The 26,423-nt window shown below is 45.7% G+C and overlaps 1 protein-coding gene across 1 annotated transcript in view; it reads left to right on the top strand.

The window, feature by feature from the left end:
• The window catches only part of BRD7 (bromodomain containing 7), a 257,053-nt gene that overhangs the window by 121,647 nt on the left and 108,983 nt on the right, over positions 1-26,423 (top strand). Inside the window, exon 9 of the mRNA XM_085640013.1 lies at positions 24,894-24,966. Within this exon, the coding sequence (XP_085496139.1) occupies positions 24,894-24,966 (73 nt within the window). The remainder of the gene's footprint in view (positions 1-24,893; positions 24,967-26,423) is intronic.

Raw genomic sequence — 26,423 nt, 5'->3', positions numbered from 1 at the left:
GGTTCCAGCTGTGCAGGAATCAACCGCATCACGTATAGCATTGACCATTCTATGCCCAATATCCACCTTAGGATCCAGATCAAAAGGGTTGTTGAAGAAAGCACAGACCCTCTGGAACTGGGTAATTCAGCACAATGTGTCATTAACAGTAGAATACTTACCGGGCAGGACGAGTTGGCAGATTCCTTTTGTTACAGTACACCCAAGTGTCATGATTGGGAAATAAATCAAGTCGAGATCGAGAAGATTTTCAGAATATGGGCAAACCAAAAATTGATATCTTTGCAACAGACTTAAACCACAAGTGCCAGTTCTACTCAAGCAGGTGGAGGTTACCAAGGTCGTGAAGGAATTCCCTGTTGATCACATGATCAGGGACCTTTGCATATGCATTTCCATCTCTTCCGCCTTATTCTGCAGGTCTTAGCAAAAATACTAATCTCACCTGCTTGGCCAAGTCAGTTTTAGTTTCGGAACATCTTCTACTCTTGGAAGCCTTGCAGATTCCATCTCCTGACCCGAACCATTGGCATGATCCAATTTCCAGACCCAGCATTGCTGAGGTTTCGCACCTGGCCAAAAAAAATGCCTTCTCCGAAGAAAGGTGTTCACACCTCCTCCGGCAGGATGGCTAGTGATTTAGCATGTCAGAACCAGGGCCTTCAAAGTCCCTGCCGCATTTGATATGCGACCCTGGCTTCCCCCAGCCCTGGGAGATGTCACCCCCTGCCCAAAGGCTCACTTGACACGAGGACAGGTGGGAAATTAGATATGCCGAGAGATGTGATGCACTACCAGCCCAGTCACACCTCTAAGGTGGGCTGCCTGATGTGACCCACGAAAGAAGGATTCCACCATCTTGATTTTGGTAGAATTAGGAACTGTGGGAAAGGGTTATGCTCACTCCTCACAAGAAGTGGTCATATGGGGGGGTGTATTGATGCCAAGGGTAAGTAGCCCATTGGCTACTAGCATTCACTCCCCTTAACGCCCATAAATCTAGACACTAAATCAACATTTGGTGTTGTTGATTAGATGCAACTGAAATAAGAGTGGGCGTGTAATATAGTCTATTATAGAAATAAAATAGAGTTTGGATAGTGGCAGCAGGGCGGGAAGTAGTGTGTATCTTGGCCCAAGTAGTTTCCCAAGTGTGTTGAGAGAATTCCTAATTGTAATCCAGTTCCCAACATAATTAAATTTTTGATTTGGGTCTACTCTAAGGGCGGAAGACCTACAAGTTTGTATGTATACAAAGCTTTCACCTTTTAGGAAAAAAAGTATAAGAAAAAGGAGACAATGGGAGACTTGATGAAAAGGAGGATTGAGACTAAAGCTGAAGAATGGTGGGCCTAATAAGGTTAAAATGAACTGCATAAAAGGATGAAATATCGTATTTAAGTTGGATGTCCCTAAATTCTAACACAGAATCATTGGCAATTATATGGCCAAATTCTTATATTTCTTTTTCTATCCATTCCTTCCAATAAAGAGCCCGATTATTTAATTCAATGTGCTTGTTGTACCATAAAGGGGTTTGTAAAATAAATTCTAGTAGGGAATTAGACTTAAGGAGTAGAGGTGTGACAACTGAGGGAGAGTGTGTAAGTAGGGGTGAAAGAAAATTCCTAGGAGCTTGGGATATGTAGGATGTTTCTGTAAGTGAGAAAGGGGCAATATAAGCTTGTTCCAGTTGGCTCCATACTGTACCTTCATCCAGCGAAGGAACGGAAAGAGAGGCCCAAATCTGCCTTAGAGAAAAAGAAGATTGATATCTAGTAATCACAGGAAAGTTGACCCCTCCATTGTTCCTAGCCTGTTGAAGCCGAGATAGAGAGATACTCGATTTGTGTTTGTTCCATAAAAAAGATAAAAGTAAACGATTAACAGACTTGAAAAAAGTAAGAGGTTGTGTGACTGGAAGCATAGACCAATAAAAATTAATTGTCAGTAACATCATCATTTTAATCGTAGCTAGTCTCCCCCCACCAAAATAAAACAAGCATTGGCATAGCCAATAGGTCTCGCCTTTGGGACCTTATAAGTGTTTAGCCATGCAACAGTTGCATAACTAAATACTTATAAGGTCCCAAAAGCGAGACCTATTGGCTATGCCAAGCAGCCGTGCGGCCGCGAAAGTGATCGCGATAGATCGCGATCAAACATCAGAGCGGCCGTTCGGCCGCGAAAGTGAAAGTAATCACGGCAAAGCACGGCGCGCGCGCCCGCGCACATGCACTGTAGCTCTAGGCTGGCCTGGTAGCACTTTTTGGAGCCCTCTCAATAAGTCTCGCCAGACCAGCGCATGCGCTGGGTCAGGCGAGACCTAAAAAGCGGGGACCAGGCTAGCGATATATTGCAAACATTTTATTTTACTTTTTCTAAATGTATTTATTTCTTTAATGTTATTAGAATTTAGAATGCCTAAACATTTGATGGGTTTAGATGTCCAGGTAAAACCAGTGTCCTTAAACATATCAGGGAGACAATATTTATTTAATAGCAGCACCTCTGACTTCTCTATATTGAGTTTATATCCGTATACCAGGGAATATTCATTTCATAATTGAAAAAAAGCAGGAAGCGTATTTAGTGGGTTAGAGACATATAGTAATACATTATCTGCATAAGCAGTGTATTTAACTTCCAAATGCTTGTATTTGAATCCAGAGAAAGCCGACGATCTACGAATATTCTCTAGGAAAAGTTTCCGAGAAAGAATAAAAAGAAGAGGGAAAAAAGCCCTGTCTAGTGCCTCGGAAAAGAGGAAAATATGAGGATTGTCATGTCATGTCATGTTAGTGAGAATTTATAGAGCGCACGTACACCGGGGAGGTTTCATGGCGCTGGTTTGGCGAAAGTCTGGTCCAAAAGAAGAGTTGGAAAGCCTGTCGGAAAAGCCAGGTCTTTAAAAGACGTCTGAAGGTGAGAAGAGTGGAGGAGAGACGGATTTCAGAAGGGAGAGAGTTCCAAAACTGGGGGGGCCAAGGTAGAGAACCTGGCTCCGCCGGTGCGTTTGAGTCTAAAAGAGGGAGTTGAGAGAAAGTTTTTGCGAGCAGAGCGAAGATGACGAGTAGGGACATATTTTTTAATCATGTTATTGACAAATTTCGGGCTGGAACCATTGAGTGATTTAAAGATGAGACAGCCGATTTTGAAAGCACTCCGCTGAGCGACAGGCAACCAGTGAAGATGCTTCAGAATGGGAGTAATAAGGTGATGCCTAGGTTGGTGAGTGATTAGACGCGCTGCCTGGTTTTGTATAAGCTGTAACCTTTTAGATAGATGGAGGGGGATGCCAAAGTGCAGGATTGTATGCCATTATCATAAATTGAAGTGGAAGGATGAGAATATAGTAGATGAATATATCTAAGAACATGGGTACTAAAACCATGCCATTTTAATGCACCAAACATAAATCCCAATTAACATGATCAAAGGCTTCTTCAGCATCCAAAGTTATAGCCACATGAGGTATTTCGGATTTAAAAGCCATATGGATTATATTAAGGAAGGTTCAAGAGTTATCTGAAATAAGACGACATTTCACATATCCTGATTGATGGATGTCTATTAAATCTGGAACAACCTGTTTAATGCGTAATGATAGGGCCTTTGCAAATATTTTGCAATCTGTGTTAATAAGAGAAATGGGCCTATAATTCCCACACTTGGATAAGTCTTTACCTTTCTTGGAAAGCAAGCAAAGCATTGCCTGTGAAAAGGTTCCTTGTGTGCATTTTTGAGTGGCAAAATAAGAAATCAAAAGAAGTTGTTTTGGAGGTAGGAGATGTGCAAAATGCGAGTAATATTGAACAGAAAATCCATCAGGACCAGGAGCTTTATCTTTGGAGAGTTGAAAAACGGCATTCATGAACTCCACCTCAGGTATGTCGGCATCTGAGATGAAGAGGTCTGGTGTGTTGACCGTCGGTTTGGGAATAGATTGAAAGAAAGAATCTAATTGGTCAGTCATGGGAAAAAACTCTGTTGAATATAGTTTAGTGTAATATTGTGTAAAACAGTCTAGAATTTCTGTGTCTTTAGTGAGAGTCAATCCATCTTTTTTAATTTTTATTTTTAATTTTCAAATAATTGGCCAACATTTTCCCGCTGTACTACGGCCACCAAACATGTTTGCATTGATTTTAAGTAAAGTACTACATGCATCAATGCAAGATTGTTTATTGTATTGCAGATTAGCTTGGATTAATTTAGACCAACTGTCTGCTTTTTCGGCGGAAAAATAGTCATGCTCCAACGCTTTTATTTGTTTAAGCAATTGTGAGGCATCTTTAAGTGATTTACTGCGACATAGTCGATCATAAAACTCCTAGTGGTCGCTTTATAAGCATCCCATATGTAATTTATTTGTGAATCAACAGGAAGATTTGTTTAAAGATAGAGAGAGACCCCTTGTCAAATTCAAGGGAATAGGGTACTTTTCCAAGTAGCAACTAGCAGTCCCTTGAACTCACATATATTAAAAACAATGTAAATTTATGAAGATAGTCACTGTACTCAAAATTAAGTTAATCAACCATGTACATTTATTTTATAAAAACATATTTTTGATCACATTTAAAAACATACCTATATATTCATTACTTTTCCAATATACATCCTAAATCTAATCACATGCAATATTTCATGACTGACCTGTATATACAAAGAATTTCAAACTGAATAACACATTTGTCTTACACACATCAAATAATAAAACCTATACACGCCCCTATTTTAAGCCCACATCACAGAGAGAATACAACATGAAAAAGACACTCTACTTTGTCATACAGTATACATCCAATTTAAAACAATTGAGAGGATTAAACACTTGTAAGATCTTGACCCATTTATCCTATCAAGTGGATATCCGTTTCTTTGGATTGTATTTGTTCTATGCGTCGACGCGTTTCGATGGGCTTACTTTCTGCCACTATCTTTATCAAGACCAATGATCAATGTTTTTTTTCTCTCATTCAGTGTTGGATTTATGTTCAACTGAGTATATTGCTCCTAGTTCCTTTTTGGCGCAACCTCTTACAGATGGTTGGATGATACTTCTTGTGTAGCAGCAATTATTAATCCTCCTTCTTCTTTAGGCTATATAAGATCATGTAAGATACTGTATGACAAAGTAGAGTGTCTTTTTCATGTTGTATTCTCTCTGTGATGTGGGCTTAAAATAGGGGCGTGTATAGGTTTTATTATTTGATGTGTGTAAGACAAATGTGTTATTCAGTTTGAAATTCTTTGTATATACAGGTCAGTCATGAAATATTGCATGTGATTAGATTTAGGATGTATATTGGAAAAGTAATGAATATATAGGTATGTTTTTAAATGTGATCAAAAATATGTTTTTATAAAATAAATGTACATGGTTGATTAACTTAATTTTGAGTACAGTGACTATCTTCATAAATTTACATTGTTTTTAATATATGTGAGTTCAAGGGACTGCTAGTTGCTACTCAACAGGAAGATTACCAGCAAAGAAATTGGTAGTAAAATCAACAAATGCATCAGTTAACTGTTTATCTTGCAGTGATATGCCTCCACCTATTAGGCAGAGATTTGTTATTAGGAAAATATAGGTCTAAAATAACAGGGACATAATCTGAAATCGAAACGGAGCCAATCTCAAAATTTAAAATCGATTGGAGAACATTTTCAGTGACAAACAAATAATCTATTCTGGATTCTGAGCTGCGCACAGTAGGGAAATACATAAATTCCAACACATCTGCTCGCCAGGCATTGATTAAACCTCTAGAGGAAATAACCCTCTTGAAGGATTTTTGCATTTTGTTGGGGATGTATCTTACTTTAGAGTGCTGATCAATAAAAGGGTCTATTAATTAATTAATCGGGTGCAATCTCCCCCTACTATAAAATTATCTAAAGAACAATCGGATAGGATAGTAGAAAATTGTTCCCAGAATTGTAAATCCATACCTGTAGTGCTGTAAACATTACATAATGAGAAAATAATGTAATTAATTTTGACATTCAACTGTAACCACCTCCTAGCATCACCTTTTGGTTTCCTTAATCACTTGAATGTGAAATAAAATAAAACCAGCATTCTTAATATTAATAGCAGAAGAACTAAAACCAGAACCTACCCATTGCCTGCGCATACAATCAATGTCAGTGTCTTTAAGATGTGACTCCTGTAAAAAACGCAATCTGGCAATTCAACTTGGATAGGTGGGTTAACACCCTCTGTTTTTTACCAGGGTTAATGGAGAGCCACAATTCAGGTAAAAGTGAAAAAGAAGAGAATGTAAAAAGAAAGATGAAATAGAGATAGAAATTGAATATAGAACAGTGGGGAGTGAGGAAAACAACTCCCTAGTGTATAGAAAAATAAACAGATGACAAAAAGCCAAAGGACTTCAGTCATATGGTCCAAGAGAATGAGGAACGGAAGGATATTAGTTTAGGAGCAGGGGGGCAAGACAAGTTGTCAAACCCAAAGGGAAGCCATGAGGAGAGTAAGAAAGAAACATATGAAGTCCGGAACGGTAACTTGATACTAAAATGATATAGGAATGAATATAACATATCTAAATAAACAAGGAACTCCATACAGACCTGCCATGCGATGAAATACTTGATATGACATACACGAAAAACATTGAGACTGGAAGTGAGAAGACGACAACAACCTTCACAGCACGATCCAACAGGCCAAAGCAACGCAAAGCCTGTACAAAACATCAAAGAGAGAGACAAAAAAAAAACAGAAATAGAGGTTACGCAAATGAAGTTTTACTGAGTTCCATATCTTCTCCTTTATGTTCACGGATGAATTGCTTAAGGTCCTTAGGATCTTCGAAGGAGAACGTCCTGTCCTTGTAGATGACCTTGAAGAAACAGGGATGCAGAAGCCCATATCGTGCATTCATGGATACCAAAACTGGTCTCAAGTCCAAAAACTCTTTTCGCCTTGCAGCAGTGACCTTGGCCACTTCATGACTGAAAAAGACTTTGTGCCCAGACCAGAGCATCTGCTTGCGTGGTTTGGCCATCATATGGACTTCCATAAGATCAGAATATTGTAGGAACAAAGCAATAGTACTTCTAGGTCTGTTAGAAGATGTGTGAGGAGAAGGACCAATCCTATGGGCTCTTTGAATGTTTAATTCGCAGAAGATATAAACCACACAATTTTGGGGATGTGCAGCTTGAGAAATGAAATCATATCCTGACCTTCTGATCTCTCTGGAATACCGTAAGTGCGTAGGTTGTTTCGGCAATTACGGTTTTCCAAATCTTCAGCCAGTCTTTTAAGCTGTGTGACCTCCTTAGTTAAATAAGACACCTTGACTGCAACATCTTGGGCGACCCTCACCCGTTGTGCCACCTCAGTGAGTCTTGAATCCAGAACGGACCACTTCTCTTCAATCCATTGTTAAGTTGCATTTGTCTCCACCATGAAAGGTTTCATATTTTTTAATTTGTCCATAATATCCTCCAGAGTCAAGGCTAATGGAGATTTCGTAGGTGAAGAAGGTTCTTTTTCAACTCTTTTGTTTGCACCACCTCCAGACTCCTTGCGAGTGCCTGAAGCAGTAGAAACCACAGCTTTGGATGAGTGCGCAGTATCCATGTTGAGACTTGGTGATATAACTTAGCCCTGCGAAGATTAATGAGTCCGGAAACAAAATAAGACCATTGCTGGAAGTGTCCAAAAAATTTACAGATTCACGGTGAGTTGGAGGATGAGAGAAACTCTCAAAGGAGAAGAAAAGGTGAAAAAACAGTAATGGTGGCCATCTATGCCATTTAGCAGAGAAAAGGGAGATTTAATGAGAAAAAAACAAGCCAGTGTAATCATGGAGGCAGGCTGAAAGACCTACAAGATGGCGGCAGTAATCCTGACCGGATTGGAGCGGCAAACAAAACTCACAAAAATGATTAGATTAAGCACTCCAAAGCTCACCAGGCCACTCCCTGCCATTTCCAATGACTATTTATGCCGCCGTAATGCAAATGCGAGCCACAACTGCCCGGTAAAATGAAGAGAATTCCTCGGCTCCCTTGGAGGAAAATCAGCAGACAGCCATCTTGTTTGCTGACGACGCGCCCAAGAAGCTTTGAAGATATTTATCCCACCCAAGCACGTGAAAAAAGCAGATAAGGCAACCACCCCTCAGCCCACCACCACCTGTGGCACCACTGGCCCACTACCCATCACTTTTATATCCTGCAGACAAACAATATTCTCCACAAGGTTCCCTCCACTCTTTGGAGGAACATGGAGATGACTGAGACCGATTCGCCATTGCACTTCAAGATGACATGTGGATCACACATGATACAGACACAGTCCCAGATCTCTACCCGGCAAAGCCTTCCCCTCCAGACAATACCTTTACCTATCATGACATTATAGGTAGGGCGGCCTATTATCACAAGGTTTAGCTCCACAACGAACCACTGGAGGATTATTCCTTTTTGAAACCCTTTCCTTCAACCATCGCTCAGCACAATACCTCTTGATGCACAAAGGCATGCTGCGATATACACCAGACATTTTCAAAGACCCGGTCAAAGCATGGGTCATCATACCAAGGGTCGATAAGAAATACGAAACATCCCCCAATGATCCTAAATACATAAAGGGCCAACTACCATCTGACTCTTTAGTGGTCGCAACAGCAGCCAAAAGGGCAAATTCACAAACTTCTGGGAAGCGCCCCCACCAGATAAAGAAAGTAGAAAAATAGTCACTGCAGGCAAGAGAGTAGCTGCCCAGTCTGCCAACCAATGTAGAATCGCCATCTCCTTTGGCCTCCTCTCTCCTTATGACCGAGCCCACTGGAATGAAATGAGTGATTCCTCCATCTCTAAGACGAATACAAAAAAGGTCATATGAGATTGCCTCAGAGGGCAAACTAATTAGGAATATCTCTATTTGCTGTGTTCTTGACGCGGCTGACACCACCGTTAGAGGTATTGACTCTAGTGTTCTTGTTATATAACATGCCTGGCTTATGGTCTCTGGTTTTAAACCTAAAGTGCAGCAAAACATCCTTGAACTTCCCTTTGATGGAGAACACCTCATTGGCCCTCAAGTAGATGCTCTACTTGAAAAAATTAAACAAGATAACAAAACTGTCAAAGCTATAGGGGCGTTGCAGACACCTTGACAACATGGGTCCTTTCGTCACTTCCAGTATCATGGAGGAGCGAAACTCACATCTACAGACACCTCCTATCAGCGTCCAAGTTACAAACCACATAGCCTAGAGGATATTATAAAGGCTCCTACAGAGACAACAATTCTAGAGGCAGAGGTAAGGGTGATTTCTCTAAACCATCTTCCACTGCCATCAAACCTTGACTCACCAACCCCCTCCCAGATCCCAATTTCCCCCCCCCTCCCAAATACACAACACATGTAAGGGGTTGATCACAAGGGTTTCTTCCTGCCTGGGGAACATCACTCCCGACCACACCTCCACACATGATCTTTCACCACTACATATATACATATACAGCTACTCAAGTAAGGGGTTCAGGTACTTCTCACCAAGCAGTGCATTGCAGGGGCGTAAGTTGTAGTTCAGGTAACTATAGCTGCTGAATTTCTTTGGTTTTGTACGTTTGAAACCTGAGCCTAACTATAACGTCCCTGAAACCTTTTTTTTTTCTATGAATTTCTATGTTTAAATTTTTTTTTATATCCTAACTATGATGTCCCTGTAACCTCTGGTTTTGAGCTGAATTTCTATGTTTTTTTTTTAACTAGTATGCGCGTATGCAGAGTGGTGGAGAAAAGGGGTGGGCCTTCGCTATATAAGACTTTTGGAGGTAACAGGAGGGGTTCTTGGCCACCAAGGACCCTCAGCATTCAAGGGGACTTTTTCCCTCAACCAGTAGTGCGCCAGGAGGAGCGTTAGCAAAGTGGTGGAGAAAGGGGGAAGACCTCCAAATACCTCTCAACAATCCTGCTATGTGGGAGTTACTGGAGGTAACAACAGGGGTTCCTGGCCCCCAAAGACCCTCAGCATCCAAGGGGACTTCATCCCTCAACCAGAAGTGCACCAGGAGGCTTGTTTGCAAAGTGGTGGAGAAAGGGGGTGGGCCTCCAATGACCTCTGAGCAATCCAGCTGTGTGGGTCTTTCTTGAGGTAACAGGAGGGGTAGTTGGCCCCCAAGGACTCTCAGGAGCCAAGGGACTTCATCCTCCAACTATTACGCATGGTCCCCCACTTCCTGGGCCAAATTCCGTCGCTGGACCTATCCCCCGGACTCGGCCTTTTATTTTATCTATTTTTGGGAGGGGGAAGGGGGAATATGCAGCCCCCCTCCCTGGGTCGATTTCACCCCTGGGGACCCCATCCCCTGGGGCCCGCCCTTTTTCAAATAGAGGAGGGGGGGCCAACTCTATTGGCTGATTTCTGCCTCGGGACCCCATCCAATGGAGTCAGGGTATTCCTACCCCCTTTTTTATTTTTACGATCTGATAGAGACATCTAGCAGCAGATTCCTTAACTTAGAATATCCCCAGGCGTCAGACTGGATCTGGAAAACCTTTTGCAGCAGCACCTCTTCGCGCCACACGACCCCGCCCTGACGTCGTCCACGTAAGTGAAATCAGCGAGGTCATCTAAGTCCCTCCCGGCGCGCTGACGTCAGTTTCCTTCTTTTCCGCGTGCAACGCGGATCCAGAGTGAGCGGATCCTCTGGCCTGTTTTTAGGCCTTGTCGACGCTTCGTGTCGGGGAACAGTGTGCGATGCCTTCGGGATTTAAAAGTTGTAATTCCTGTTTGCGACAGATGTCCGTGAAGGACCCGCATCTTATTTGTATGTGGTGTCTGGGCGAGCACCATGGCTCCACGGACTGCGAAGCGTGCCAACACCTGAAGACGAAATGTCGTCGTGATCGCCGTATGAAGCTTTTCTCGGCGCGGCTGTCCAGGTCGGAGTCCTCTCACCCCCGCCTTCTTCTTCAATGGCAGGTCCCTCTACTGTCCGGTCCTGCCGTCGTTCAGCCTCTGGGGTCCGGGCTGCCGTTCGCCACTTGGTAAGTCGAGGCACTTGTCACCAAGGTTTTCGACCTCCCCTTCTTCTGTTGTCAGGAGCACTGGTTCCCGGAATATTCCGGACGTGTGCTCCTGACAGTCGCCCTACCTGCCCTTTCCGGACAGGTAGGGCAACTCGGGCCCAAATGGAGGCATATGCTGCAGCTCTGCAGGCCTCCCTTGGGCCCTCTCCTGTCCCTGGGGCGTCCTCGGGGCCTCCGCTTCTTGTGGGATCTCTGACAGACTCGCCGGTGGGTTCACCCCCGGCGCAAATTGAGCCTCTACCTCCCAGAGACGTCGGAGATGTGGTGCCGTTGGGGTGCGGACCGGTTGGGTCCCCCTCTACGGTCCACGTGGAGTCATTAAGGTGTGGCCCACCTGGGTCCCCCTCTACGACCCACGGCGCCTCCGCTGCACCGTATAGCCCCTCTGGGCTCCCTGCGGCGCCGCAGGTGGTTTCTGGTGCTCACAGCCCTGCTTTGAGCACACCCTGGGCTCCCGGTCAGGCAGTCGCCTGTCCGGAGCTGGGGTCGGCGTAGTACCGGCGCCGGAGGCTTGCCTCCTCGGCTCAGACTTCATTCCTTTCTCCGGAGTTGGAGCCTGTTGACACACCCCGGGCTCCTGGGCAGGCTGTCGCCTGTCCAGAGCCGGGGTCGGCGCCATACAGGCACCGGAGGCTCGCCTCCTCGGCCCCGCCTCCACTCCTTTCTCCGGAGTCGGAGCCTGTCATGGATGAGGTGGAGTCGGCGCCGAAAGCTTACCTGCTCCTTCCTCGGAAGGGGAGCTTATCGACGCAGGATGGTGCCGAATCGACTCCGGATGCAGCCGAGTAATCAAATGAAGACGCGGGGTTGGCGCCCACACGCGTCGCTTTGGCGCCGTGTCGGCGCAGAATTATGGACTCTTCTCCAGAGGCCTCTGGAGAGAGTGCGGCGCCGTCCTGTCGCCCAGCATCACCGGACGCACTGTTGCCAGTGCCCCCCTTGGAATTTGATGAGCTTCCTCAGGAGCTCCCAGATCCGGCAGGCTCTGCGCCTCCCCAGGAGCCACGTCAGGATCCTCATTCTTCAATGGGACTCCTTTCCGTGGGACATTGGTCGCACCCTCAGTGTCTTGGGAGGGTCAGCTTACAACCCTCCCCCATGACACGTTGTTGTCCCCTCGCGGAGGGCTACCAGGGCCGGTGCGGCTTTTTTGAGGGTGGTCTCATTGACCATCCGCATTTTAAACATGCAACCCCGTTTTTGCCCCCTTGTCTGTGGACCCCTTGCTTGAGGTCCTTCATCGGGGGTCCTGGACTGTGGAGCTGCTTCTACCCTTTGAGGCTTCCATTTATGATACCCTTTAGGTACCTGGGTCCGGCCTGCTTCGGGTGACCCGGTGGCTCGTTCAGTTTTGCACCGCCACCGTCCAGCTCCGCATGATCCTGCTTGTCTTTTTGTATACCCTGATGTCCAAGGATTTGTGTAGCAGACTGCTTTCCCCTCCCTGCCTCCTCTAATGCTTCTTTCCTCTCGGGAGTCCAGGTGGCTAGAGTCATGGGGCAGGAATGTCTTTTCCTCCACTAGTGCGGCCCTATGATCCTTGAATACAATGTGTGTTTTAGCGCGGGCTACTTCTGCCCTGTGGGAGTCTTCAGAATCTTTGCTTTCAGCCACCTCTGAAGGTGCTTGGGTTGATCTCCTACGCCTCCTCTGGGATGGCCGCAACCTTACCGAATTCACAATCCGCTCAGCCTTAGATACTGCAGACTCTTTGGGTCGTGCTATGGCGTGCTCTGTTGCCTTAAGGCTCCTTGCGGGCTTTCATCCTCCCACTTAGGTCTTCTTAGGCCTTTCTTCCGTGGTGGTACATTTTCATTTCGCATCCTTTAGCTACACTCTATATTTTACATGGGTGGTGAGCCTTACGTCTTATTTTTCTGTGGTCAAGGGTGACTACCCTTTTATTGGCATCCCTTGGATGCGTTTTGCTTTGAGCTGCCTGTTGGCCTGCTGTGGCCGTGTTCCACAGATTGCTGTGTCTAGTCCTCTGACTGCGGTATTGAGCCAGTGGCTCAGCTCGGTAATGTCATACGGCTCGGGACTCATGTTCGTTACTGCACTCTTTTAGCTTGGCTTATTGCTCTAATAGGTGTTCCCCGTTGTTTGGGGTATGCATACTCCATGTGGGGTACTTGTATGCTATTATATAGCTTTGCTTATCTCGCCTGGAGATCCTGTGTGCTCCATGCGTCGCTTGGTGGTCGGTTGTACGGTTTTCTATGTTTTTCCCTGGTGCCATCTTCTTACGCCATGGTCATCCTGCCTGTTCCACCTCCTTGGGAGGTTTCTTGATCTCCTCTTCAAAAGCGGCTCCTACCTGCCCTTACTGTACTAGGTATGCTCCGGTATGGACATGTTCATGCTCCTGACTTGTTCTGTCTCTACATATTTATACATTTATGTATACGTGCCGGTTGTCTGGGTATTCCTCTTCCTACGTCGCCACCCTTTTTTCGAGGCTGCTAGGTCTGGACCGTTATCTCCATGTGTGGGGTAGCTTTTCTGAGTTTTTGCCCATAGTTTGCTCCTTGCTTCCGCTTGCTGGGGTGATTTCCCAATTTGACAAATGCTCCCTTTTTGGTGTTCGACACTGTACGTGTCTTTTCTGGAGTGTTTGGTCTCGGATTCTGAGGCTCTTCCCATGATTCGTTACCTTGGTGTTTTTGGCCTTGTGCTTCTGATAAGCTACTGCCTGCAAGTCTATATTGTGGGTTGTTTCTCACTTTGGCTTCATACTGCCCGGTCGGGCACTCTTATGCTTTTTGTGTATGCCAGTTTGTTTCTGCTTCGGTTTACCTGCTGCGTGTTTCTACCTACTTCAGCGGGTTTAAAATTGATGCTATTTGCCCCTATTTCCCCTTTTTGCGATTGGGTGTGCACTTGGCGTTTTTACTATCCCGCCGGGTCTTCCAAACGTGTTGCTTAGATTCTAGCTCTTGCCTTTGGGCTCATGTCACCGGCTCCTTCAGCCTTCCTTCTATGGGCTAGTCTGTAGTCTCTGGTTGCATCTCGTCAGGTTCTTTTTGAGCTTGGGTTGGTGTGCTCATCGTGCGCCATTAAGCAGAGAGTGGTCCTTCTTCCTCTTTACCTCTTTCTTTGCTCCGGTATATGGCTGATGCCGTTCTACCTGTCATTTTTTTTACGGGTAAGGATGTAGCACCATTCTGGCATTTTTAGGATATCTACCATCCCGTTATTTCTGCTCTTCCGAGCTGCTTGGGTTGCTGTCTGGCTGTTCCGCCACAGCCTCCCCCCCCCTTTATCCTTCACTCTGTTGCCGGATCGAATGCTTGGCGCTTTCTGTTGTTCTGTCGCAGACCTGCCTCCCCTTTGGGGTATGGCTGTGGTATCTATTCTAAGTTAAGGAATCTGTGGCTAGATGTCTCTATCAGATGTATGAGTTACTTACCTTCGGTAACGATGTATCTGGTAGAGACGTTGTTTAGCCGCAGATTCCTTAACGCCCACCCAGCCTCCCTGCTCTGCAACAATCTTGCCAAGTGGGGTTCACCACTGGCCTCTTTCAGTGACCATTGGTTTTTCTCTCGCGGGGGCTCATATTGTTGCATCCCTTGAGAGCTGCGATGGTAGCTGACTCCCTTTCCGGGATTTCTTATGTCTAAAATGATGCCTTTTGTTTAATCTTCACCAGGAGATTCATTTTCTTTTCTTCTCCTGCTGCTTTCCCTCCCTCCCACCTTTATTGGCTCAGGGTTCTGATCTCCTCTACATTCGCCTTCTATGGGGATCTGTTAACTTCTGTTTCAGACCTCCATTACTGATAGAAGTAGTGCCAGTCTTTTCACTTTCCATTCCTTCCTACGGTGGACTGTTGTTCTCTCTGTACTCCGTTCTTGCTGGACGGCACAGTTCTACATGGTACTGACAGTCTATTTTTTACTGTTGTTCTGCATGGTAATAAGTCTATTGAGATATTCTTCCCTTGTTGCACTTGGGAAGGGTCTTCGCTTAGCTTGCGAGGTTCTTTCTCACAGCTTTTTCACTTGTATGTAGGCAGTGTCTAATTCTGTCTTTTACGATGGTGTCTTGCACCATCCTCCTTATTTATTCTCGGATTTTCATCCATCGCACACTGTTCCCATACTTTCATCGTTTTTTTATTGGTGGCTCTGCGTTGTCGCGGAAAAGCTTCTCCGAAGAAAACTGACATCAGCGCGCCCAGAGGGACTTATATGACCTCGCTGACGTCACGTACGTGGATGACGTCAGGGTGGGGTCGTGTGGCGCCGTCCCCCGGCGCGCAGAAGTGCTGCTGCAAAAGGTTTTCCGGATCCAGTCTGATGCCTGGGGATATTCTAAGTTAAGGAATCTGCGGCTAGACAACCGAAGGTAAGTAACTTGTACTTTTTGCTGGGACTCTGCTCAAGTCGAGTCCCAAGATGGCTGCCAACACTTCCTGGTTTGAAGTTTTGGCAGTCAATCAGATCTCAGTAACATGATCAGGAGGGGTTGTGGATTCACCTCGTCCTTAATTATACAATTGAAATTAATTTTTATACCGCCGCAACTACTGAACCGATTTACACCAAATCACAAAAAGGCACTTGCCTGCACCAACATCTACCTTTCTGCCCAAAGCGGGCTGGATCCTTTCTTTCTCTTCCCCTTCTTTTATCCTATGTTGGATCTTTTGGGGGGGTTGGGGGGAGGAGACTGATGGTGTGTGGTCTGCTGGCCACTATGCTACCGGAATGCGCATCAGACCTGGCGCGTTTGTCTCCGTGACCTAACTTTGGAACATTATGTATGTAACGACATGGATAGTAACTAGATACAATGTATTTAATTAATGTGACTATTAAGTACATAAAGGGGTGTCCCATAGTGCTCTGTAAATGATTTTCAGGTCACTATTTGTTGGGGAGTAATAACTAATTTTGATTGGATAAAGCATCAAAGGTCATGTATGTATGTTATGTTAGATGTATTTTATATAGCGCAAAATCACCTTCAGGCCTCCAAGCCCTTTTTAGAGAGAGTGTCCGGAATCACAGACGGCAATCGGTAAGGCAACAGAATTACACTGTGACTAACGTCTCCCTGAATAGGAGCGTTTTAAGTTGTTTCCTAAATTTAAGGAGGACCGATTCCCTACGAAGGTGCTCAGGTAAATTGTTCCAAATTTGTGGAAGCATGACAGAGAACGCTCTACCCCATTTGGATTTGATAATATATTGGGGAAGGACTAAACGGCAGGCCTCAGATGATCGCAGCGTCCGGCCAGGAACATATTTCTCCAGGCATTCTTTTATGTACACTGGTGCTTGGCCATAAATTGTTTTGTGGGCAATACAGAGGCCTTTAAATTGGGCTCTCTGTCTGATTGGAAGCCAGTGCAATTTGTGTAGAAGAGGGGTAGCCCGAGTCTTTCTTGGAAGTCTATAAATGAGCCTGGCTGCGTCATTCTGCACTACCTGCAGTCTCTTAATAAGTTTCTGGGGGAGTCCAATGTAAAGGGCATTCCCATAATCCAGCCTCAAGATGACAGTAGCAGATACAATTGCCTGTAATGAGGCAGTTGACAGAAGGGGGGCAAGTTTCTGCAGCTGCCTCTTCAACCCTAGTTACAACAAAATGGTCGCACACTGCTGACCTACCTGCGTGTTACCCCAAAGAACTGTGGTCCCTGTAGTTAGCGTCGGCGGATACACCTATGCTCGTGTCGTGAGTGCAAGTGTGAATCGCGTTAGCCATCCCTGGACACGTGTTTCGAGGTAGTTGCCTCTCGTCAGCAGGGAGTAGGAAAGAGTGTAGGGTTGCAATGTAAGCTGCTAAAATCATTATCAGGTCTAGTACCTCTCGTAGCAACGCAGGTGCGTAACCTGAGTCCGTCGACTCCCCGGCTCAGAGAGCCACTAAATAGTTACAACAAAATGGTCGCACACTGCTGACCTACCTGCGTGTTACCCCAAAGAACTGTGGTCCCTGTAGTTAGCGTCGGCGGATACACCTATGCTTGTGTCGTGAGTGCAAGTGTGAATAGCGTTAGCCATCCCTGGACACGTGTTTCGAGGTAGTTGCCTCTCGTCAGCAGGGAGTAGGAAAGAGTGTAGGGTTGCAATGTAAGCTGCTAAAATCATTATCAGGTCTAGTACCTCTCGTAGCAACGCAGGTGCGTAACCTGAGTCCGTCGACTCCCCGGCTCAGAGAGCCACTAAATAGTTACAACAAAATGGTCGCACACTGCTGACCTACCTGCGTGTTACCCCAAAGAACTGTGGTCCCTGTAGTTAGCGTCGGCGGATACACCTATGCTTGTGTCGTGAGTGCAAGTGTGAATAGCGTTAGCCATCCCTGGACACGTGTTTCGAGGTAGTTGCCTCTCGTCAGCAGGGAGTAGGAAAGAGTGTAGGGTTGCAATGTAAGCTGCTAAAATCATTATCAGGTCTAGTACCTCTCGTAGCAACGCAGGTGCGTAACCTGAGTCCGTCGACTCCCCGGCTCAGAGAGCCACTAAATAGTTACAACAAAATGGTCGCACACTGCTGACCTACCTGCGTGTTACCCCAAAGAACTGTGGTCCCTGTAGTTGGCGTCGGCGGATACACCTATGCTCGTGTCGTGAGGGCAAGTGTGAATAGCGTTAGCCATCCCTGGACACGTGTTTCGAGGTAGTTGCCTCTCGTCAGCAGGGAGTAGGAAAGAGTGTAGGGTTGCAATGTAAGCTGCTAAAATCATTATCAGGTCTAGTACCTCTCGTAGCAACGCAGGTGCGTAACCTGAGTCCGTCGACTCCCCGGCTCAGAGAGCCACTAAATAGTTGCAACAAAATGGTCGCACACTGCTGACCTACCTGCGTGTTACCCCAAAGAACTGTGGTCCCTGTAGTTAGCGTCGGCGGATACACCTATGCTCGTGTCGTGAGTGCAAGTGTGAATAGCGTTAGCCATCCCTGGACACGTGTTTCGAGGTAGTTGCCTCTCGTCAGCAGGGAGTAGGAAAGAGTGTAGGGTTGCAATGTAAGCTGCTAAAATCATTATCAGGTCTAGTACCTCTCGTAGCAACGCAGGTGCGTAACCTGAGTCCGTCGACTCCCCGGCTCAGAGAGCCACTAAATAGTTACAACAAAATGGTCGCACACTGCTGACCTACCTGCGTGTTACCCCAAAGAACTGTGGTCCCTGTAGTTAGCGTCGGCGGATACACCTATGCTCGTGTCGTGAGTGCAAGTGTGAATAGCGTTAGCCATCCCTGGACACGTGTTTCGAGGTAGTTGCCTCTCGTCAGCAGGGAGTAGGAAAGAGTGTAGGGTTGCAATGTAAGCTGCTAAAATCATTATCAGGTCTAGTACCTCTCGTAGCAACGCAGGTGCGTAACCGGAGTCCGTCGACTCCCCGGCTCAGAGAGCCACTAAATAGTTACAACAAAATGGTCGCACACTGCTGACCTACCTGCGTGTTACCCCAAAGAACTGTGGTCCCTGTAGTTAGCGTCGGCGGATACACCTATGCTCGTGTCGTGAGTGCAAGTGTGAATAGCGTTAGCCATCCCTGGACACGTGTTTCGAGGTAGTTGCCTCTCGTCAGCAGGGAGTAGGAAAGAGTGTAGGGTTGCAATGTAAGCTGCTAAAATCATTATCAGGTCTAGTACCTCTCGTAGCAACGCAGGTGCGTAACCTGAGTCCGTCGACTCCCCGGCTCAGAGAGCCACTAAATAGTTACAACAAAATGGTCGCACACTGCTGACCTACCTGCGTCTTACCCCAAAGAACTGTGGTCCCTGTAGTTAGCGTCGGCGGATACACCTATGCTTGTGTCGTGAGTGCAAGTGTGAATAGCGTTAGCCATCCCTGGACACGTGTTTCGAGGTAGTTGCCTCTCGTCAGCAGGGAGTAGGAAAGAGTGTAGGGTTGCAATGTAAGCTGCTAAAATCATTATCCGGTCTAGTACCTCTCGTAGCAACGCAGGTGCGTAACCTGAGTCCGTCGACTCCCCGGCTCAGAGAGCCACTAAATAGTTACAACAAAATGGTCGCACACTGCTGACCTACCTGCGTGTTACCCCAAAGAACTGTGGTCCCTGTAGTTAGCGTCGGCGGATACACCTATGCTCGTGTCGTGAGTGCAAGTGTGAATAGCGTTGGCCATCCCTGGACACGTGTTTCGAGGTAGTTGCCTCTCGTCAGCAGGGAGTAGGAAAGAGTGTAGGGTTGCAATGTAAGCTGCTAAAATCATTATCAGGTCTAGTACCTCTCGTAGCAACGCAGGTGCGTAACCTGAGTCCGTCGACTCCCCGGCTCAGAGAGCCACTAAATAGTTACAACAAAATGGTCGCACACTGCTGACCTACCTGCGTGTTACCCCAAAGAACTGTGGTCCCTGTAGTTAGCGTCGGCGGATACACCTATGCTCGTGTCGTGAGTGCAAGTGTGAATAGCGCTAGCCATCCCTGGACACGTGTTTCGAGGTAGTTGCCTCTCGTCAGCAGGGAGTAGGAAAGAGTTTAGGGTTGCAATGTAAGCTGCTAAAATCATTATCAGGTCTAGTACCTCTCGTAGCAACGCAGGTGCGTAACCTGAGTCCGTCGACTCCCCGGCTCAGAGAGCCACTAAATAGTTACAACAAAATGGTCGCACACTGCTGACCTACCTGCGTGTTACCCCAAAGAACTCTTCAACCCTATACAAGTTCCCACCACTGTGGTGACCAGGCTGGACATGGACAACTCTGAGTCAGTTTTTATACCCAGGCTTTTTACAACCGAAACTGGTGTGGGGGCAGTGCCCAGTTCCGGTGGCCAGATAAGGTCGCACCAAGGGCTAGTTTTTGTAGGGATGACGAGCACTTCAGTCTTGTCCGGATTTATTTTCAAGGAATTGTCCGTCATCCAGTTCACTGTGAATCTGAGTAGCTTTTGTGCCGATTCCTGGGCCTGACTAGAGTTGTTAATCCGGTTGAGGAGTTGGGTATCATCTGCATAGTTGAAAACCCGGCACTCTATATGCGCCAGGGCCTCCACTAAGGGTTGCAGGTAGATATCAAAGAGGAGCGGGGACACTGTGGAGCCCTGGGGTACACCACAGGTGAGAGTGCCCTTGGCCGATGTATGCTCACCCAACTGAACCCTCTGAGTCCGGCCTGATAGAAACACATCTAACCATTGATGTGCTAGCCCGCTAATGCCCAGTTCTAAAAGGCGGGACAACAGCTTTTTATGGCTGACCGTATCGAATGCCGCTGATAGATCTAGTAAAATCAGGGCACTCGGTTGTTTGTTGTCAGCGATAATTCTGAGCTCGTCCAGGACAGACAACATCACTAGCTCAGTACTATGATGGGCTCTGAAACCTGCCTGTCGTGCTTGGAGTAGCTGGTGGTCCTCCAAGTGGTTCGAGAGTGTCCTCAGTACGTGTTGTTCTATTACTTTTGCGAGGAAGGGGAGTTGGGAGATAGGTCTTTAATTCTTAAGAGTGGAAGCATCTGCACCTGGCTTCTTTAGCAGGGGGGTGACCCTAGCTTCTTTCAAATTGGGTGGTAGATAGCCAGTTTCCAGGGAGTTATTCAAAAGCATAAGGATCTGTTTTTCCAGTCCTGGAAGGGCCAATCGGAAAATCCTTGGAGGGCAAGGGTCTGCTGAGGAGCCCGATTTGGAGCGATTCATTAATGAGGACAGAGAGGCCGAGTCTATTTTAGGGAAGTTTGTCAGTTGTCTACCTGAGGTGGGGGTGGAGGGTGGAGGGGGGTGGACTGGATCTGGGAAAAGGAGTCCTGGTTGGTCGAGGTGTTCTTAATTTCTGAGATAATATCCCTCACTTTCTGAAGGAAGAAAGCCTGAAAGGCGTTACAGTCAATGGATGCGACCGTAGATTTTTTTCTCAGATTTTTGGCTTAATTCTTTCGGAGTTATGAAGGTCTCTTTCTGTATATTGGCTGCCTCTGTAATCCTTCCCTCATAGTACTCTGCTTTCCTATTTATGATAGCTTGCTTGTAAGAGGTAAGGGATGGCATTATAGGTTATCAACTCAGTCGAGTCATACCTTTTACGCCACCGCCTCTCAGCTTGACAGAGATTTTGTTTCCTTTCCCTCAGAGGTTCGGTAGACCATGGGGCCCCCTTACCCTGGTCTCTGACTTTCTCCTTCCGTACTGGTGCTACTTTTTCTATGGCTTCACATAAGTTAGCCAAGAAAGCTTCACTCTCCTCATCAAGATTCATTATTGAAGTTTTTAAAGGAGGGAATGTGAGCAGGGTGGCTACTACATTGGAGATTGCAACGGTTGACTGTCACTCGGGACCCAACATCTAAGTAATGAATGATCGGACCAAGCGCAGGGACTAATGTCGGTTATAGCCGCCCAAGGCTGCGATGTCCAGATAAGGTCAAGGGTATGGCCCCTTTCATGGGTGGGGCTGTTGACCAATTGGTGGAGGTCCATTGATAGCATTGCAGCCTCGAATTGGCTAGCAGAGGGCTCTCTTTGTGCTTTGTCCCAGTGGTAATTAAAATCACCAACTACTAGGAGATGTCTATATCTAGAGCATGAATCAGAGATGAGCTCCAGGAAGAGGTCGTTAAAGCTGGGGGTAGTCCGCAGGGGGCGATATACTACCAGGAGAAGAATGCAAGAGGATTTAAAGGAGATTTTAACCCCTAAAATATCAGCATTATCAAAGTTCTCGGCCGTAATCTTAGTGACCATTGAGCGTTTCTTGAAAAAGATGGCTACCCCCCTCCTCTAGTACCCCCTGGTCTATTTTGCCAGAGGGCATCAAAGTCCTCCGGAAGAGCAGCAATAATAATGTCTGGGACTGACCAGTCCCCTAACAAGGTTTCCGTGAGGGCTAGAATATCTTCCGTCTTGCAGAAGTGAAACAACTTCAAGGTGGTGCTTCTGTAGGGAGCGGGTATTGAGAATTGCTACCTTCAGACCTAGTGGATTATTGAAGTGTGTGTTTTCCTTGGTTAGTAAGCACGGGGACATGGATATGAACTCGGCCCCATTTCTTTCCAGTAGATCTTCTGTTAGCAGCTCGGCTATTGTATTGGCGTCTAGAACATGGCTGCCTGTGCTGAATAGGACAGCGGGGGGCCAGGGGTTCTGGCCCCTGGTCCCGGCTGGGCGCGGACGGGCGCAGACGGGCTTGCCTTTGGCGGGCCTTCGTATTGGTGTTTCGTGCCACGGTATACAACTGTTTTAATGTGGCATTGTAACATGTTAGGTATGAGTGGTATGAATGAGGTGTGTGAGTATGAGTATGATGAGTTTTAGTGCATGAGGGTGAAATGGTTCTCTTTCTCTTGTTGTGAAAGTATTATGATATGCTCTCATGCTTTGCAAATTATAATATGATTTATAATGTATAAACATTGGACACTTTTTATTTATTATTTTCTTTTTGTGTTATAACTGTATTTGACTCTTTATATAGAGCATTGCATTGGAGGTGGGTGGTTGTTTCCTTCTTATTTGTTTTCCCTGTCCTGCTCCGTTATGTGTTGTGTTTGGGGAACCCTTCATCTAATTGATATGTCTTGTACTCCTTGTGGGAAAAGATCAAAGTGAAGTTTGCAGATCTAGAATACCAAAAAGCAAAAGAGCCAGTCATCTTTGACCGATCGGATGAGATAACACAGTCGTACTTAAAAGCATCATTGTACTATTACAAGCCATCTCCGTCACTCAGGCACCAATTTATTATGCCTCTAGTGGACATCCTTACATTTCACAAGGTTTTGCCTAAAGGAGTAACTGTACTTCACATTCCATTTGAAACACCTCAAACAACCTCTTCTTTGATGTTTGGGTCATTGCATTATAAAACATGAGCAAGGACTCTAATGCCTTTGTCTGCAGCCCTGATCGAGCCAGTGATAAAAGTTCTCTCTGTTCCATTTCCCTCCCAGTTGTCTGAGACTTAGTTGGAAAAATACCACAGAGGAGACCCTTCACCGGATTTAGCAATAGTGGAAGCAGTAATAATTTCCCAACATTCCCTTGACCTGTACTCCTCTGAATAACAAAAGCTGCAGGATGGATGTGGCAGGAAAGAACATATTTGAAACTTAATGCCCAACTGTTCAAAGCAGCAAGCTCAAATTTCTGGAACTCCATGAATAGATTTACACTTAGGTTATCTAGTGATTACTTCCTTGAAGTAGTCGACAAGGGTAAAATTGTATCCAATCAGATGACTAACATGTCTGATAATATGGCAATTTATCCACCTATAATTACTGTCATAGCCTGTGCATCTGAAGATCTGTTTAGTTTCACTTTGCAAAATGAAAGCCTGATGCACATCAAACATTTAAATCCTTCCATTCTTGGTCTATTTTTCTTTTTGGCCCCCCAGCAAATTATTAAATGTATAGGATGAAGATGGAAGTAGATAGAGCTAAATGTCCAGAAACAAGGGAACACTTCCACATCAAACTTATTCATTTCCAAGTTTTTCCTTCGGACTGAAAGCAGGCAAAGCGTGCCCTCAATATGCATGGCAGAATTGGCAGTTCATGTCAGGAAAGGAGAACCTTTATGTATTCATATCTGGAAAACTGACTTATGAAAGTCAATTGACATGAGAAAGTACTCCAAGATTTCCAAACAAAAGTTGTAGTGAGGAACCACTTGGGCCTCCACCATGCTGAAAACGTCAACTTAATGAAAGGGTTGCCTTCCAATAAACATGACCATTTTACACATCTCTAATGCTTCTGTTCTGGACTGGGGAGCCGACAATAAGGCTTCAATTATCTCTCACTACAACAAATGTCACCTGATAGAGAGGTGATATTTCATGTTAAATGTTTTAATTTGGACCACCCACCTGGTTTTGAAGGCTATCCTTCCATCATTGGCCAGCAAAAGAAAATCCTGACAACACAATGAAGATGTATTGACTTAACAAACCAGGGGTGGGGAGGCCAGGAGCACCTCAAAGGGAAAGCCAAATTATATAATATTATGTGAAAACTAGGAACCTAGAAGGGTAGCTTATATTTACCATCAAATATGGTGTTCTCACCTGGATATACAGGGTATCTTCAATTCGATCTATTTTCAATCACATGGGACACTGCCATACAGCCTGAATTTCTTGTCAACAGCCAGGTGCAAGATATTGCATCACAATCGAACAGCTCTGTACTTAACAATCTTCCTCCTGAATTCACAGTCAGTTGAACCTTTCTACAGTCATTTAATCCTTTTTCCAAACAACCCTTCCAGTTTTCACCACAATGATGGGTCATTGTTCTTTAAAACATTCACATCCCACAACTTAAAAGATGCTAAAACAGTCCATGGAGAAGCAGAACGGATGCCAATAGTGAGTGCAAATAACAACTCATTCAGGAGATGACGAAGGGCTTCAGGAGCGTCAACTAAGTTGCAGGGATGTGGCTGGAATTTTCCCTACTTAAATTTAGGTGGGTAGTGTCCTTGCTTTATCACTGTCTTCTCTTTATAACTTATGGTAGAAATCCACCAGTCCAAAAACCTTCCAAGAGCATCAATTACACTTTAATGTCATTCAGTTAAGGTAGGTTCCAGAAGAAAGTGTGTGATAAATACTAATAAGTGCATATGTACTTTCTTTTTAACACCCATCCCTCCAAATCCTCTGACTACATATTTTCTGTGTGATTGATGTTACCACACAAAGCGTCTGACAGTACACTGCAAACAGCTTATCTTTTTAAACGTACCTGTCTTTGACTGCACAATTTCTGGTCTTCTCACAGGCAATTCCAGTTCCCAGTGTTTTATTTCTTAGGCACTCAATTTTGTAAGAGTGCTATTTGAATTGTTCGCGTTAGAGATGATTGTTTTTATTTTGTTTCTAGTTGGAGTTTGAAAGGAGGCGGACTGATGGAACAACAACACTAGGAGTTCTCATTCCCTCGGATCCTGCAACAGGTAAAGGTTTCTTTTATATCTAAATGCCATTGCACTTACATGATGTGCTCTACAGGAGTACAAGCAACATTGTAAATTATAATCCATGCATACTGCATATTTTCATGTTACGAAGGTACTCCTCGTATTCAGGATCCCAGCATAATTTCACAAAGAGAAATTCACTTCCAGAAAATCATTTTTCTGATTAATACTTCTAACCATAGATTTTGCATTTTGTAACTGCTCCCCCAGGCATCAAACTGAATCCGGAAACCTTTCAGCAGGTCCTCTGCGCGCCGCTAGGTGATGTTTTGCGGCTCTGCACTTACTTCGTTCTGCTCCAGAAGTGACATATGGAGCTGCACATAAGCGCCACCTATGTGCACTGACATCCTTTACTTTCATTTCGCGACTTCAGATGTGTATCCTGAGCTTCTCACTGATCTTTTCACCAGAGATTTCAGCACAAACTTTCCAGTGTGTAGGATAATGTTACCCCTAAAACAACAGGGTTAAAATCATGCAGGGACTGTTGCAAACAAATGTCTGGGGTGGACCCGCATATAGTCTGTGGTTCTTGGTATCCTACCATAATGCCAATGCATGTGGAGACTTCGCCCAGATGAGCCCAAAAGGTATTCAGCACTGCAAAGTCACACTCTGCCGCCAAGCACAAGAACACTGCTGCATGATCGAGGGAAGGTCCTGTTCCCGCTAAAGAAGTCATTCCCACAGAAGGTCCTTGTCTCGGTCAAAGTCTTTGGGTAATTCGAAGAAGAAACATAAAAAATGTAAGCGGGGAAACAGCCTCTTCCCACCACTCTCGGATTCCAGAGAGAGTGCAAGTGCGTCAGTGTGCTTCTTGGTCTCGCTCCCAATCTCCATCTAATTCCATTCCTTGTCCTTAGGCACCCTTCCTTTCCAGGTGTGTTTAAGGATGTTGCAGCAGGTAGAAGCCTTGACAACTGATTGCTTGGGACGTGCCATGGGCATTAGTGTGCCTCTCCATTACCACGCCCGTGTGAGATTTACAGGTTTCTCATGGGATGTCCAGGCATCTTTAATTGCCATCTCCTTCGACAGATCCTGCCTTTTTGGGGATAAAGATGACTCGGCAATACAGTGCTTTAAAGAGCAGAACCACAGCATGTTTCTTGAGGCTGTCTACTCCAGTAACGCAACTCCCACCAGCAATTTTGCCCTCTTTGTGCCTACAGTAGAGGCTTTTTGTCCATCAAAGCCAGACTCCTCCTCCAGCCAACCAGGCTTTTCAGCCATTTTGTGGTCGAGGCCACAGTTCCAATAGACCGCAAGGTCAGCAGGGGCAATGTGCAGCTGAGTTCCTTGCCCCTCCAGTGGCCTAGTGTGTCCTTGCTGGAACACAGCTACCCTGTTGAAGGCAGGATCCGCTTTTTTATCCTGCAGTAGCAGGTCATCACAACAAACAAGTGGGTCCTACACATTGTCTGCCTAGG

This window comes from Triturus cristatus, chromosome 12 (genome assembly GCF_964204655.1).
Source record: "Triturus cristatus chromosome 12, aTriCri1.1, whole genome shotgun sequence".
Lineage (NCBI taxonomy): Eukaryota > Metazoa > Chordata > Amphibia > Caudata > Salamandridae > Triturus > Triturus cristatus.
The sequence above is the reverse complement of the archived record's forward strand: the minus strand, read 5'-3'. Positions and strand labels throughout refer to the sequence as shown.